The 17,288-nt window shown below is 40.3% G+C and overlaps 1 protein-coding gene across 2 annotated transcripts in view; it reads left to right on the plus strand.

The window, feature by feature from the left end:
* The window catches only part of NFX1 (nuclear transcription factor, X-box binding 1), a 73,141-nt gene that overhangs the window by 15,460 nt on the left and 40,393 nt on the right, over positions 1–17,288 (plus strand). For both annotated transcript variants that reach the window (XM_008695112.2, XM_008695113.2), the window contains exons 3-7: positions 2,408–2,566; positions 5,226–5,303; positions 9,618–9,723; positions 12,877–12,948; positions 14,617–14,756. In XM_008695112.2, coding sequence (XP_008693334.2) covers positions 2,408–2,566; positions 5,226–5,303; positions 9,618–9,723; positions 12,877–12,948; positions 14,617–14,756 — 555 coding nt within the window. The remainder of the gene's footprint in view (positions 1–2,407; positions 2,567–5,225; positions 5,304–9,617; positions 9,724–12,876; positions 12,949–14,616; positions 14,757–17,288) is intronic.

A 17,288-nucleotide genomic window follows, 5' to 3' on the forward strand; every position in this document is an offset into this window, starting at 1 on the left:
ATGTATGTGTATCCTAGTGGTCAGGTTCACTGTGATTAGATTTAGAAACATCACATATAAAACAATAATTATTTATTAACAAGCCATAAACTTAATAAGAGAAACAATAAAATAAAAAGAAAACCTTCGGGGCAAAAAATCAAAACAACGGTCAATCATAGGGTTCTCATGTATGTTCCCAGCTTCACTTACTTTTTGTGTCCTTTACTTCTAACTCATTTCTGTCCTAGAATAGTCAATAGGCATTTTCTACAAAACTTATTCCAAATGTAATTCTTACAAACTATTCCTCTGCCACAGTCAGGCTCTTGTATGTAGATGACTCACTGGTAATCTCACTCTTTAAAGAGCTCTCTCTTACTTAACTTACCCCTTCAGAATCTTCCACAGGTAGCATGCTAAATGGTGGAAAGTGTAATGAACTTTGCTTTTCAGAGACGCTAACGGATGCAGGGTAGGGTATCCCTGCTTTTAAGAAAAAATCTAAGTCTGGTTCTTTATTTTTTTTTAAATATAATTCAGTTTTTTTGATGTGTTTATCAGTTATCTCAAGCGAGTGGATTTCCTTTATCAGCCACACAAAATCTTTATTCCAGGCTTTTGTCAGAACAAAAGAGCTATCTCAGAAACTACTGAAGCCTGACACTTTCAAGGGAGAGAGGTTATAGAACAGACTAGATGACACTCATTTATTTCTTCATCCATTCATTTAATAAATATTTACTGAGCACCTGCTAATAATGGCCGGGCACTGGAAATACAACAGTGAGCAAGGCAGGCAAGGCCCTGGCCCTGCCTCACAGACCTTATAGTCCTTGTGTTCTGTATTTCTTTTTTTTTTTTTTTTAAGATTTTATTTATTTATTTGACAGAGATAGAGACAGCCAGCTAGAGGGGGAACACAAGCAGGGGGAGTGGGAGAGGAAGAAGCAGGCTCATAGCGGAGGAGCCTGATGTGGGGCTCGATCCCATAACGCCGGGATCACGCCCTGAGCCGAAGGCAGACGCTTAACCGCTGTGCCACCCAGGCGCCCCGTTCTGTATTTCTTTTGCCATTAAAGTGGACAAACAGAAAGTAATCTTAGGAAGGCTAATATTATAAAATGATTAAAATGTGAACTTTGTGACCTCAGGTAAGTGATTGAACCACTTTGAGCCTCAGTTCTTCATCAATAAAGCTGTACCTATATATTACAGCCTTGTTAAGAGAATTAAATGTGTGAAGTGCTTTAGCACAGCATTTGGCATGCTGTATTTAAGGTTAGTTATTTTATTCTTAAAACCTATTTCGACCCAGTAACAAATTAAATAGTATTATGAGATAAATGCTAAAAGTATGGACTGAAAGGGGTGCCTGGGTGGCTCAGTCAGTTAAGCGTTTGCCTTTAGCTCAGGTTGTGATCTCGAGGTCCTGGGATCGAGCCCCATGTCAGGCTCCCCGCTCAACAGGGAGTCTGCTTCTCCCTCTGCCCCTCCCTTTCCCCCTGCTCATGCTCTCTCTCTCTCTCTCAAATAAGTCTTAAAATATATGTGTGTATGTGTGTGTATATATATATGTGTGTATATATATATATATGTATATATAAATATGTATATATATATGTATGTATATATATATGGACTGAGAAAAGAAATTCTCTCTCTCTTTATCTCTCTCTGTCTCTCTCTGTCTCACACACACATACACAAGTCTCTGAGAGCATCTGACTATACCCCGGATCTAGAAAAGCTTTGCTGCGATCGTGTTTGAGGAAAGTCTGGGGGTGGGTGGAAGTATTGAGGAGTCCATCTGGGAGGATTCTTAGCATATTGATCTCCCTCCCCAGATGCTGGGCTTCTGGAGCCAGGCTCTGTGTCTCCTTCAGTCTAGTAACCCTACCGTGGGATTATGGTAAACACCAAGAATATCTTTGTTGAGTAGATCAACTAAAGACTTTCATGGCAACTACTAGAAGAGATGTTACCACCCTGGGTTGTTGGAACCTATCCAGGCTTAAGTTTCTTTCAGCTGACCACGGCAGTTTCATGAGCCCCTTCCTAGCCTGAATCCATGGATCTGGATCAGATTCAGAGGAGGCAGGGCAAGGTGCTACAGTTGGTGCTTCTGAGGATGCTTAAGCTGTGTTGTAAGGGGCATTTGGCTATTCTGGTCAGTTCCTGGGTAGTTTCTTGGGAATGTTTCCTCAGTTGTGCAAATCCCCACCTGAGTGTCCACTTCCTAAGTCTTCTTCCTTCTTCCTCAGTTCCTTCTTGGCTCCAAACACTGAACAACCACCTTACTCAGAATCAGACATACTTAAAACCTTTGCGTTTGGATTCTTCCCTCAATTGCGTTGCTGATCCTTGGTTGACTAAAGTAAGGAATGTTTTGCTGTGTTTGAATTAATTCGTTTGGTTTTTTAAACAGGTTCTCTAATTGAACAGCTAACTACAGAAAAATATGAGTGCATGGTATGCTGTGAATTGGTTCGCGTCACAGCGCCAGTGTGGAGTTGTCAGAGCTGTTATCATGTGTTTCATTTGAACTGCATAAAGAAATGGGCAAGGTCTCCAGCATCTCAAGCAGGTCAGTCATTTCTCTCTTCTGTATAGTTATTCTCACTTATTCAATATATTGAGGTTTTATACTTTGCTTTTTTTTTTAAGATTTTATTTTATCTTTTTTCTCTTATTTATTTTTATTTATTTATTTGTCAGAGAGAGAGAGAGAGCTCACAAGCAGGGGGAGCAGCAGGCCAAGGGAGAAGCAGACTCCTCACTGAGCAAGGAGCCCAATGTGGGGACTTGATCCCAGGGTCCTGGGATCATGACCTGAGCCGAAGGCAGACGCTCAACCAACTGAGCCACCCAGGTGTCCCTAAGATTTTATATTTAAGTATACCCAACATGGGGCTCCATCTTACAACCCTGAGTCAAGAGTCTCATGCTCCATTTACTGAGCCATCCAGACACCCCCTAAACTGAGGTTTAAAAATAACTAATTCCTCTTGAATGTTTTTTGTGCTATGTTGCCTTGAACACATGTTTCAGATGACTAGTATGAAGCTGTAGATCTTAAATAAAGAACTAAGGGGTACCTGGCTGGCTCAGTTGGTAGAGCATACAACTCTTGATCTCAGGGGTATGAGTTCAAGCCCCATGTTGGGCATAGAGCTTACTTAAAAAGTAAAAATAAAATAAAAATTTTTAAGAAAAGAAGGAAATTTAAAAAACAGCTTAATTTAACAGTGTTAAAATATATTTGGGATATAATAAAATCAGTCAAATTTTTTGAAAATGGTAGCTTTTATCCAAGTAGCAATTACAGAAAACATTTCCTGTATAGTTTGCTTTAGAAAATTTATATAAAGTAGTTGTTGGGGTACCTGGCTGGCTCAGTTGGTTAAGCAGCCAACATATGATTTCAGCTCAGGTCATGATCTCATGGGTTGTAAGATCAAACCCCGAAGAGCTGAGCCTCTGCGCTCAGTGTGGAGTCTGCTTGAGAGATTTTCTCTCCCCCTCCCTACCCCCCCCCACCCGTGCTCACCCATGTTCTCTCTCTTTCTCTAAAATAAATAAAATAGGGGTACCTGGGTGGCTCAGTCAGTTAAGCATCTGACTTTGGCTCAGGTCATGATCTCAGGATCCTGGGATCTTGCCCCACCGTGGGCACTGTGCTCAGCGGGGGTTCTGCTTGTTCCTCTCCCTCTGCCTCTCCCCCTGCTCATGCACCCACTCTCTTTCTCTCAAATGAATAAATAAAATCTTCAAAAATTTGCTTAAAAAAAAATAACATGTTTTCTGATCTGTGACTCTTCTAATTTAAGACATCTGAGGGTGCCTGGCTGGCTCAGTCAGTAGAGCATGCACCTCTTGATCTCAGGGTTGTGGGTTCAAGTTCTGTGTTGGGTATAGAGATTACTTAAAAATAAAGTCTTAAAAAAAAAAGACATCTGGGTTGTACTCAATATTTTGAATATACTCAATATTTTGTCCTCTTTTTTTTCAAGCCAAGATTTAGATAATGTTTACCTTAATATTAGAACCGCGTAATTAATTGATAATCATGTGAAGCAGTGGAGGTGTTAGCTAATGTGACAGTGATAATCCTATTATAGTATATAAATGTATCAAGTCAACATGTTGTACATCTTAAACTTATTGTTATATGTCAATTATATCTCAATTGACATTAAAAATATGGGTATCTGACCTTAAGCCAGTTAGAATGGCAAAAATAGACAAGGCAAGAAACAACAATTGTTGGAGAGGATGTGGAGAAAGGGGATCCCTCCTACATTGTTGGTGGGAATGCAAGTTGGTACAGCCACTCTGGAAAACAGTGTGGAGGTCCCTTAAAGAGTTAAAAATTGAGCTACCCTATGATCCAGCCATTGCACTACTGGGTGTTTACCCCAAAGATACAGACGTAGTGAAGAGAAGGGCCATATGCACCCCAATGTTCATAGCAGCAATGTCCACGATAGCTAAATCGTGGAAGGAGCCGAGATGCCCTTCAACAGATGACTGGATTAAGAAGTTGTGGTCCATATATACAATGGAATATTACTCAGCTATCAGAAAGAACGAATTCTCAACATTTGCTGCAACATGGACAGCACTGGAGGAGATAATGCTAAGTGAAATAAGTCAAGCAGAGAAAGACAACTATCATATGACTTCTATCATCTATGGAACATAAGAACTAGGAAGATCGGTAGGGGAAGAAAGGGATAAAGAAAAGGGGGGTAATCAGAAGGGGGAATGAAACATGAGAGACTATGGACTATGAGAAACAAACTGAGGGCCTCAGAGGGGAGGGGGGTGGGGGAATGGGATAGACTGGTGATGGGTAGTAAGGAGGGCACGTATTGCATGGTGCACTGGGTGTTATACGCAACTAATGAATCATTGAGCTTTACATCGGAAACCGGGGATGTACTGTATGGTGACTAACATAATATAATAAAAAATCATTAATTAAAAAAAAATATATGGTTATCTGTTTGATCACTATATTCAAAGTCCTTATAAATTTAAGTCTACATGCAGTATTTAAGCAGAGTATTCAGTATTGTGAATTTATTTCTTAATATCCTGATATCCTTAACATCTGATATCTTTAACATGAAGTGACTACTGCTGCTTTAATATCAAGGCTTCCTTTAAGATTAAATTTTTAAAAATTACTTGTGCTTTTATAAGGAAATTATTTTGGTTTCTTCTCTCATTTTTCTTGACAGATGGCCAGAGTGGTTGGAGGTGCCCTGCCTGTCAGAATGTTTCTGCACATGTTCCTAATACTTACACTTGTTTCTGTGGTGAGTTTTTTTGCTTTCACTTGAGTCTCTTCTACTTCATGCATTGTAACTATTTTCCAGCCCAAAGGAATGATGTACCAGGCATATTTTAGAAGTTTCTAATAAGACTTCAAAGTTCCAGGAGTCTGCCGACATCATCTGCCTGAGGTCCATCACACAGCCAGAGTCACAGGCCTTTGTGCTCTTGGCAGGCTCTTCTGGACATGGGCCTTCTCATCATGCCCACCAGGTTCATGCTACTTCTAAGCCATGGCGCTGGTCTCCTTGATCTTACCTTTAGACCAGATGGTGGAGGCAGGCATAGACGTGGGCTCTTTCTCACCCTTAACTGTAACAGCTTTGATAGTCCAGATTTGAGCAGTATGAGGAAAGAGTAGTGTTGAAAAGTACTTTATTTTAACCCAGGAAATCAGTCATAGGGGTCTTTTGTAAAGAAAGATTTCCTATAAACCAGAATTACAAACTCTATCCTCTTTCTTTGTGGCCTGCTTCTTCCTGTTTTTGAATAGCTCAGTTCCCCTATGTGTTAGGAAGAACTTTCTGCAATCCAGATGCTCATTCTTGCTGCTAGTCTGTTTTCTGCATGTCTTTTATTATTTTTTTTCTTTCCTGCCTGTCTTTTAATGGCTAACCTTCATCTAGTTGTTGATTTTTCAAATTTTGCTTCTTAACCATCTGTCTCCCTTCTTGAACCATTGCATTTTTGCTTCTATCCTTGTCACCTTGCTGCATCTGTTTTCAGAAGTCATCAGTGGCCCCTTCCTGACCAAATCCAGGGCTGATTAATAAGTTCTTAACCTTTTTGGCAGCACGGTAAGGTAACCCTTGGAGCTTTTGACCATTCCTTTCTTGAAATGATTAGCTCTTCCCTGTTTATTTCTGTAGGCTTTAATTTGCTCATATTTCTTCTTTCCCATTACTTAACTAGCAGCTCTCACTAAGAGTTGGTCATTGACCATCAAGTCTTCAACTTCTAGACTCAATCTTTTGGTGAACTCAACTATCTAGAATGTTCTTCTCCATCTTTTCTTTAAATCTTCATCACTGACTCCTCATTCATTCAAGATCAGACCCCAAACATTGTCTTCCAAAGGAATCCTCCCTTTCTTACCCCTCTTCCACTTTGGCCACTCTTTTATTTGGAATCTGCTGGTCTTTTATGTTTTATTGCCAAAATCTGAGCCTTGAAAGATACTAAAATAATATTTGTTGAAGGAATAAATATTTTGGAATGTACTATTGGCAAGGCAATATGAAACTGGAAGCAAGAGATCCATGTAAAACTATATAAGTAGGACCATTACCAGGCTTAATTACCTTATTTTAAAGGATTTTTAAGCATAAAGCACTGCAGTAGAATTAAAAATCTTGTTAAAGCCTTCACTGAGAAACTAAATATGAGGCCCTAAAAAGGTAGAAGAATGTGGAGTGAAGGTCAAGATGATCTGAGTAAGGTAAAATGGTGTGGGAATGCAAATAATGGCCTTATATTTACCTAATGATTTGCCTCACTTTGCTCTTTTGGGAGACCCATTAATGTAATATACTTTATTGAGAACTTACTAATGTAGCAGACACAATGAAGAGTCTGGGGAATAAGACTGTTTATTGACTTCCCAGATCTTCCCGTCTAAGAGCTAAGACACAATTAACTTGATGTTCTATAAGTCCAAAGAACTGTGGGAGATCTTTGGGGTGAGTTATCACTTTGGGCTAGATGATTTAGGGAATCCTTAAAAAAGGAGGTAAATTCAACTGGGCTTGAAAACTAGGTAAAATCTTGGTAGGAGAAAAGATTTGTTGAGGAGAGTGGCATAAACAGAAGTTTAAAAATAAGTCTTGGGGCGCCTGGGTGGCACAGCGGTTAAGCGTCTGCCTTCGGCTCAGGGCGTGATCCTGGCGTTATGGGATCGAGCCCCACATCAGGCTCCTCTGCTATGAGCCTGCTTCCTCCTCTCCCACTCCTCCTGCTTGTGTTCCCTCTCTCGCTGGCTGTCTCTATCTCTGTCGAATAAATAAATAAAATCTTTAAAATAAAATAAAATAAAAATAAGTCTTAGGATCTTTTAGGAGAAGGGAAAGTCACTAGGCATGGGAAATGACTGGAAAGGCAGGGCTGACTTTTTTTTTTTTTGAGAGAGAGAGCACGTGTGTGCATACAAGGACAGCAGGGAGGCAGAAGGAAAGGGAAAGAGAAAATCTTAAGCAGACTCCATGCCCAGCACAGAGTCCATTGCGGGGCTTGTTCTCACAACCCTGAGATTATGACCTGAGCCAAAATCGAGAGTCAGATGGTTAACCAACCCAGCCACCCTAGCGCCCCAGGGCTGACTTCTTGATACCAGGCTTAGATGTAGAGACTTCATTTGGCAGGCTGTGGGAAGCCTCTGAGGGTGTCAGTGTGGTTCTTTATAAAGATTAGTCTGGTGGCAGTGAATGGAGTATGTGGGGGCCTAAACATTTGGGGGTTTTGTAAGAACCCAGGTGAAGAATAATAAAAGTCTATAATGGGTGTTAGAGTGGGAGAGAAAGGAAGGGGGTACAAGATTTCAAAGGCAAACAGGAATTAACAGCAGTGGGAAAGGGAAGAACCCAAATGTGGCTCCAGAGTTTCATGCTTTTGGAATTGATGATACCAAGGACAGAGAAAGGCAGGTAAAGAGAACCAGGACTGATGGGGACGATGAGTTCAATTTAGAAATATTGAGTGGGATGAGTGAACAAGGCATCCAGTGAGAGGTGTCCAACAAGGACTTAGGAATATTTAAAGTTTTTTTTTTTTAATTATTTGAGAGAGAGTGAGAGAGAGCATGAGCTAGGGAGAGGCAGATGGAGAAGGTGAGGCACACTCCCCACTGAGCAGGGAGCCTGATAAGGAGCTCTATCCCAGGACCCTGAGATCATGACCCCAACCGAAGGCAGACACTTAACCAACTGAGCCACCCAGGTGCCCTGGGAGTTAGGAATATCTAGAGAAACCAGGACTTAGGGATGATAGTTGCAGTTGAGAGTAGTAGATGGAAGGGTAAGGAGTGAAAAGGGTCTAATGCAGAACCCTGGCAGAAAGAAGAAAAATAAAACACCATTTACAGTCAGGGAAAAGAGATGGAGCCATTGAAAGATGGTAGCGGGAAACCAGGGCACTATATTAAGGCAAGAAAGCACAGAGGTGGAGAAGTTTTTCTAACAGTTTGGAGATGAGGTTCTGGCAAATAGATAAGAGTAGAAGTAGGGGAGATGAGGTGAGATGCACTATGTAGGGAAATTGAGAAGATTTAGTGATTAAGTAGATTATGGAAAGAAAAAGAGGAGTCGGGGATGACTCTAGTTTTTGAGTCTGTGACTCCGACGGTTATGGTGTTGCTGGCAGAAATAGAGAACACTGAAGAAGGAGGGGTTTAAGAGAGAAGATACTAACTTTGGCTGTAAATGTAGACAGTTTGGGGTGACTGTGACACCTCACACAGAGATGTTCAGCAGATGGTTGGACAGAGAGGGCTGGAACTGAGGATTCAGGGCAATGAAGAAAATGGAGATTTGAGGGGGGAAAGGAAAAAGACAGAAAATGTAGATTTGGGAATCACGGGCCTTTAGGTGTATCAAACCTCTCAACGTGAATAAGGTTTCTGAAAGAAACAAGATAGAAAAGCAGAGGCCAAATACTGGGGACAGGCCATCATTTAGGGTGTAAGTTGCCCAAGTAAAGATGAGTTCCTCAGGGACATGGAGGAGTCCCTTGCTTCAGTTTTACACTTCCTGCCTCTGTGCTAAGTTCATGGAAGATACTCACTAAAGATTTTCAGAGACACTAATTATAAAATTATAGCCCTCTTATGCCTACTTCATAGCTTTAGATTTGGCAAGTTCCTACTGTACAGGGGTTTTATGTCCTTTCCATCTCTTGCTGTTCCCCCATCTTCCACCCCATTGTTCTTGTCCCTTATTTCTTTTTTCTGATCCTTACAGCAGATATTCCCATGTCTATTCAAGGGTCCATTTTCAAAAGGCCCACCTTGAAGGTTTTTTTATGTTAGATTAAATATGTCCATTAGTCAAAGTGGCATTTTCATAAGTAAAAATGACTTATTTCTCTTTTCCAGGTAATCCAGAATTTAGGATTTATCATACTCAGGGAAGCTTTTGATGAGTAGCATTACAGTCATCTTTTTATTTTAGAATGTTGGATAATATGTTTGTCAAACTAATGAAAACCACACTGAAGTTCATGCTGTCTAGCTGTATTGTACTGTTTCATTAAAGTCTAGGATGCAGTTGAAGTTTATACCATTGACTCTCTGATCTGATATGTTTTAGGCAAGGTAAAGAATCCTGAATGGAGCAGAAATGAAATTCCACATAGTTGTGGTGAGGTTTGTAGAAAGAAACAGCCTGGCCAGGACTGCCCACATTCCTGTAACCTGTAAGTTGGAACACTAGACCCGTGGGGATTCCTGGTAGACACACTTCGCTCGTGGCTCTGAGTACATATATCCGGTGGTTAACGTTTAACAGGATGGGGTGAAGAGCAATATTGTACCATTTACTGAGTGCTTACACTGTGCCAGGCACTCTGCAAGAGTTAACTCATTGAATCCTTAAAACAGCCCAGTGATGTATAGATATTTATTATCTCCATTTTACTGATGAGGCTCAGAAAGGCCAAGTATCTTGCCCAAAGTCATAGTGCCAGGACATGGTGGAGCTGGGATTTCCACAATACTGTACTGCTGGCTTCTAAGAAGAAATATCCCCCAGTGATATCCAGGTCCAAAAGAGTGAATAGGACAGACTTCTGTCTGTGAAAAGGCAATTGTGTAGGGTCCTGTTGCACAGTGTTTTTAGGATGTGAATCTCTCTGTCCAGTAAGTAGCCAACTTTACAGTGTATCCAGTCAGCTTCTAAATAAGAAGAGGAATACCTAAAATAACAGTTGATTAGTTACAAATGACAAATTTCTACAGCTTTGACTTCAGACAAATTTTTACTTCCCAGGGTCAATCACTTAACAGTTGTGTGACCTTGGGCAAGTTACTTAACTTCTCTAAGCCTCACTTTCTGCATCCGTAAAATAAAAATGATATGAGTGTCAATACTTCTCTCCTAGAGTTCTATGAATATTAAATTAACTAATGCATCTAAGAAGCTTGGTACAGAGTCTGGCATATGATAAATGGTCAAGTAATGGTAACTTGTTTTTATTACCCAAATCTAAAAATAAAACAGACTTCAAAGTGTTATCTTGGTGCTTTTGCTGCATGGAGCATGGGCCAGAGGCCTTGTGGGTCAGGATGTGGGGGTGCTGGGGAATTGCCGGTGATAGGAGAGCTGCCTAGACTGGGATACGCAGCCTGGCCTGCTGCCTGCTGGGCAGTCAGCCCCTACCCTTCTTTTACTGCTCCTATGGATCCTTCCTCAGAACCCAGGGACTCCTCTGTTTAAACTGTTCCTTCCCTCAGTCGGCATTTTAAGTAAATTCAATAAATTAACCCTCTGCATGAACTATCTTTTTGAAGTCTATAGCAGAAATGGCGCCCTGTCATGACTACCAAAGAACATCAAAAATTGATGCAGATTAGGTGGTCAACACCATGTCTGAAGGGAAAGGAGGCCCTAAAACTTGCTCCTTTGTGGCTTTGGAAATCCTTCTCTTGGGAACTGTCCTGTCACTCCGGTCAGGCCCCTTGCAGTTGCTGAACCCCATTCCCTGACAACCCCTTCCTTTCAAAAGAAAGCTTTGAGTTTCTCCCATTTATATGTATCAGGACTCAGAAGCCGCAGTTGGCCCTTTTGTGTCTCTGTTTTAGGTTCTCATAGATTATAAAATTCTGTAGAGCAGTTTTTCTCAACCCTCACTACACATTAGGATCATTTAAGGAGCATTTTTTTTCCTTTTTTAAGATTTACTTATTTTTATTTGAGAGAAAGAGAGAGGCAGAGGGAGAGGGAAGGAAGAGAATCCCAAGCAGACTCCCTGCTGGGTAGGGAGCCCAACACGGGTCTCAGTCTCATGACCTTGAGATCGTGACCTGAACCGGACACTTAACCGACTGAGCCACCCAGGCACCCCTCATTTAAGGAGCATTTTAAAACACCAGTGTCCAGTCTCTGCCTCGGAGCAGTTGAATCAGAATCTCTGGCAGTGGGTCTTTCCATATGATTCTGATATGGAGCCAGTGTTGTGAACTACTGTTCTAAAGGTTACAAGAACCTGGAATTGAGTTCAGGTCTGAGGGGTATTTGAAATGCTCTGGAGTCATCCACACTTGGTCAGCAATTTATCTGTCAGTTTAAAGTTGTGTAAATGTGCGGCTTTGAAAATAGTTTCACCTGAAAGGGTTGAGGCATATCAAATGAACTACAACTATTGAATGATAATACTCATCTTTAAAGAAACATGCTTAAACTTAAGTCTCATGTAGGTTCTGTCAAACTGGGTCACCCTAGAAGACTAGGTACTTGTTCCTGGATTGTTTTTAGTGTTTAAAGCTTATTTAAGAATTAGAGCTGGTTTAGGAGTCATATTAAAAAATTCAGCCAGATCACTGTATAAGCACACCTCGTTTTTTTATGCCAAATTCTTTTACCAACTCAGTTAATTAAACTTGGGTCTCATTGGCTTGTAATTCCCAAAGGATTGTGATTTGCCATCACATAGACCCCCCCACCCCTGCCCAGGTTCTCAAAGAAGTTCCTAAAATGTGTGTTTTGGTTTGTTTGTGTGTTTCAAGAGAGAGAGAGTGTCAGGGGCTAAATGGGGGCAGAGGGAGAGAGAGAAGCTTAAGCAGGCTCACACCTAGCACAGAGCCCCACGAGGGCTCAACATGATGACCCTGAGATCATGACCTGAGCCGAAATCAAGAGTCAAACGCTTAGCTGACTGAGCCACCCAGGCACCCCTAAAATGTTTTTTTAAGTAGTATTTCTAAACTAGTGTGTAATTTACCAGAGTATCTACTTTGAAGAGAATAGTATTTACTTGAATAGATAAATTCCATTTTGTAATTTTTTCTTTTTCTTTATAACATCACTCCTATAAGAAAGAAGCATTCTGTTCAGAAGTCTAATCCTGACCTATAGCATACCTCTAAGTCCAGTTCTTTTCATGAATCCCTTCCCATTTGTTCTCTCCTTATCTTACTTACCAGCCTGCCTCTCCTCATGTCAGCCTTCTTTTCACTGTTCCCATCATTAGCCCATTACCTGAGTATTGACTAGATGAATGACCATTCACCTGAGTGGCAAGCTATTTTTATCCCTACACATTTCACTAAGTGGGCTAAGACCATATTTGGAAATGTCAGCTTTGACTGTCAGAACCAAATAAAACCAGTATTTTGACTTGGGCTTTACTTTCCTGGTTAAATATTCTAAGATGATAATCCCACCCATTCTTCCTATATGAAAACATTGTTGATATTTTTGTTTAAATAGTTTAATCAACTTTAGGCAAATACTAAAACATCTCATAATAGCTTTATTTGTTGGCACATTTACAGTAAGACCCAGTAGGGGCAACTTTGTTCAGGTTTGGATACATGAGTATGATTTATTCATCTAAGCCTTTCTCTTTTAGTCTCTGCCATCCTGGACCTTGTCCACCCTGCCCTGCCTTTATGACTAAAACATGTGAATGTGGACGGACCAGGTAAAGTTAGAACTGCTCTCTAAAGACTTCAGTTTCCACATTGATGATTTATGTGTGAATTTCTAAAGTAAGAATAAGTAGGTAGATATAAATAAGTGGTAGGCATAAATAGTACTTTTTTTTTTTGAAGATTTTATTTATTTGAGGGAGAGAGGCAGAGGGAAAGGAAGAAGCAGACTCCCCACTGACTCAATCCCAGGACCTGGAAATCACAACCAGAGCCGAAGGCAGACGCCCAATCATCTGAACCACCCAGGCACCCCTAAATAGTACTTTTTTGTAAATAATAGTTTACTCTGCTTTCCTGATCCTGTTTTTTGCAGTCTTATAAGTGATTAAGAAGATATTGGCATAGTGAGATTACCCATGTCAGTTGAATGCCAAGATGACAGGGACTTTTTTCTTAACCTCTATGGGTGAAAGAATCAGGATTGAACCCAGGCCTATTAAGGTTCAGGAGACAGGGACCATTTACCTGTACCTAGCATCATATCTGGCATCTAGGAGGTTTTCAGTGAATATTGTTAAATGAAAGAGTAAGTGACCCCAGAGCCCATCCTCTTTTCATTATAATACAAGTTCTCCATCATCAGGGCAAGGATCACTGATAGTTATGAAATGTTTCTGAGGCCCAGTAAGACCCAAATGATTTCTGAACCACAAGACAAAATGGGATTGAGCCAATTTTCAGTGAATCACATTTGTCTGAACTTAGGATAGTAGTATGGCCTGAGAGTAAGGCTCTGAGTCAGAAAAACCAGGTCAGATCTGGGCTCTGCCACTAATCATTTGACCTGGGCAAATTGTGTGGTCTCACTGAGCCTCATTTTCTTACCATAAAATAGAGATAATAGTGTTCACCTCCAGGGGTTGATGTTAGCCATGATGCTGAGCACTGGAAACTGGTCATCTGTATATGTAACAGTGACTTTTTAAAACAAAATACATGGTTGAGATGAAAGTAGGGGATAGAATAAAACTCTTCTTGCAGGAGAGTAACTCCAAGCTCTAAACCATTACCTTGGAAAGAGACTTGAAAATAATTGTCTAAAAGCACTAGCCTCATATCCCCCTATAGCCAATAAGTCAGCAAAATTAGGATGCTTATTAGAATAATGCCAGAATGATTTTCCCATCCTGAATCAAAGTCACATACAGTATGTTCTTAAGTATTATATCTACATAAAATTCCAAAGTACCAGATCCAAGGAGAATGCCATTGTATTTCTAGTCTTAGTATATACATTATAACTAACCCTCCCCACCCCTGCCCCCCACCCCCAGCTTTGCTGTTTCCATCTGTAAGATACTATGGGAGCTCCTGGCTCTTTCCTCTCCTGCACGCTACTTCATGCTACTCAGTGAAGAAATCTACCGAGAGAAATTTCCACTTCTTCACTGGTCAGAACATAGGGGAGAGAGAAAGGCAGGATGGGAAATAAGGAAAGCAAAGCAGGGGAAAAAAGAAAGAATGGAGAGGAGGAAAGTAATTGAGGAAATAAAGATTGGAGGAGGTAAACAGAAAAGTGAGAGAAACAGGGTCAAGAGAAAGGTTTCATAGTTTTTGCGGGGGGAAGATTTGGGCTTCATTGTTAAGTTTAGCTATCCAACAGGAACTTATTGTCCAACATCAAACTAATGCTGTCTAAACATCTGTTTTCTTTCTAGGCACACAGTTCGCTGTGGTCAGGCTGTCTCGGTCCACTGTTCCAATCCATGTGAGAATCTTTTGAATTGTGGTCAGCACCACTGTGCTGAGCTATGCCATGGGGGTCAATGCCAGCCTTGTCGGATTATACTGAACCAGGGTAAGTGGTGGGCACACCAGCCAGCAATACTTGTATATTTTCTGGAACCTTATTTATAGTTGTCTTGATGACATGGATTGGTCTCACGCCTATAGTTACAAGGTCTCTAGTAGCTCTGTACCTTGGGTAGAGAGAAATGGAGATAGATTAATGCTTAGATGGTTTCAGTGTTTAGTTTTAGTGTTTAGTTTCAGTACTTAGTTTCATAATACCAATATAGGTCATTGTCCTATAGAATTTGGACAGTAGATTTTAAAATGCTGTTTAAAAGTAAGTGGGAAATTTTTTTAAAAAGTACCTTCTTGAAAAGGATCTAGAGGGGTTCCTGGGCAGCTCAGTTGGTTTAGTGTTCAAGTCTTGATCTCAGCTCAGGTCTTGATCTCAGGGTTGTGAGTTGAAGCTCCGCATTGGGCTCCACACTGGGCATGGAGCCTACTTTTAAAAAAAAGGATCTAGAAAGACCAAAAAAATCTTGAGAAAGAATGAAGTTGAAAGACTTAAACTGTTTGATTTCAAGATTTATAAAGTTACAATAATCATGACAGTGTAGTTATTGGTGTTAATGGTAGACTACTAAATAAGTGAAGGAGAATAAAGTCCAGAAATAGACCCACATTTGTACAGTCAGCTGATTTTCAACCACAATGTTAAGTTAATTCAGTGTGAAAAAGGAGCCTTTTTAAGATGTTGCTAGAACAACTGGATGTATACGTAAGAAAAAACAAACCTCAACCTCTATCTTACTCTTTACACAAAAATTAATTCTGCGTGGATCACAGACTTAAATGTAAAACCCAGAAACATAAAGCTTCCAGAATAAACTATAAGAGAATACTTTCACAACTTTGGGGTTAGGTAAAGATTTCTTGGACAGAGGACAAAACTACCTTAAAAGAAAAAAATTGATACATTGAACTTTAATTAAAACTAAAAATTTCTGTTCTCAAAAGATACCATTAAGAAAATGAATAGATCAATTGTAGATTGTATCCAGAATATTTGACGTACTCCTACAAAACAACAAAAAAAGAGGAACAACTTTTTTTTTTTTTTTTTAATTTTATTTGACAGAGATAGAGACAGCCAGCGAGAGAGGGAACACAAGCAAGGGGAGTGGGAGAGGAAGAAGCAGGCTCATAGCGGAGGAGCCTGATGTGGGGCTCGATCCCACAACGCCGGGATCATGCCCCGAGCCAAAGGCAGACGCTTAACCGCTGTGCCACCCAGGCGCCCCAAAAAGAGGAACAACTTAAACAATGAGCAAAAAACTTGAACAGATACTTCATAAAAGAAAACATAGGGGTGCCTGGGTGGCTCAGTCAGTTAAGCATCTGCCTTCAGCTCAGGTCATGATCTTGGGGTCCTGGGATCGAGCCCCGCGTTGGGCTCCCTGCTCAGCAGGGAGTCTGTTTCTCCCTCTCTCTCTACCCCTCCCCCAGCTTGTGCTCTCTTTCCCTCTCTCTCTCAAATAAATAAAATCTTTAAAAAAACAAAAAAAAACATAAATAGCCAATAAACACGTGAAAGGTGCTTAACACCTTCAGATACTAACGAAATGTAAATTAAAACCACAATCAGAGTAGTATAATATAACCACTTTAGTTTGGTAGTTTCTTTAAAGGTTAAATGTAGAATTTCACCATATGACCCAGCAATTCCACTCCTAGGCATATATCCAAAAGAGGTGGAAATATACGTCCACACAAAACTTGTAAATGTATGTGCATAGCAGTACTATTCATCATAATCAAAACATGGAAACAATTCAAATGTCTATCACCTGATGAATGGATAAACAAATGTAACCATGCAGCAGGTTATTATTCATCCATGAAAGGGAATAGAATATTGATAGATGCCATGAAGTGGATGAACCTCCAAAATGTTATGCTAAGTGAAAGAAGCGAGCCACAAAGACACACATACTGTGCGATTGCTCTGTTTTTACAACAGCCCCTGATCTGCAGGGATCCTGGCCTACCATGTATTGGTGCCCTGTGGAGTTTTATTTGATGAAATTTTACCTTAGTGTGATGCTATTGATCTATGTTGGCACTTGAAATAAGTAACAGCCCTATGAAATGTTTTATGTTGTGCACTATGAGTGTTTCATGTGAGGAACTGTGCTGTGTATTACTCAAGTGTTCTCTTTATGGGTCCTCTTGGGAGAAATTACTGTCTGGCCTTAGTTCCAAGAGTAGTAGTTTTTCCTCAAAGGTGATTGATCTTTTTATCTTAGGAACCCTGGATAAGTGGACCTAATGTTTGTCTTTATAGTGTACTTTTTTTAACTTTGATTTATTCTGTATCTCTACCATTGTTCTACTTTTCACATCTTTACATGTATTTTCCTGTGTTATATTTCATATATCCTTATCCTTTGAGATAAGGCAGGAGTTAAGTATATACTGGCTGTTTGGTCTTAGGAGTATAGACTGTGGTGTGAGAGAGTCCCTTTGTGGACCATATTTAGCTCTTGATTCATATTGTGCTTTGTCTCAGCTAACTCACCCAGGTCTTTTTTGTACAAAT

This window comes from Ursus maritimus, unplaced genomic scaffold, assembly GCF_017311325.1.
Source record: "Ursus maritimus isolate PB19 unplaced genomic scaffold, ASM1731132v1 scaffold_17, whole genome shotgun sequence".
Classification (NCBI taxonomy): Eukaryota; Metazoa; Chordata; class Mammalia; order Carnivora; family Ursidae; genus Ursus; species Ursus maritimus.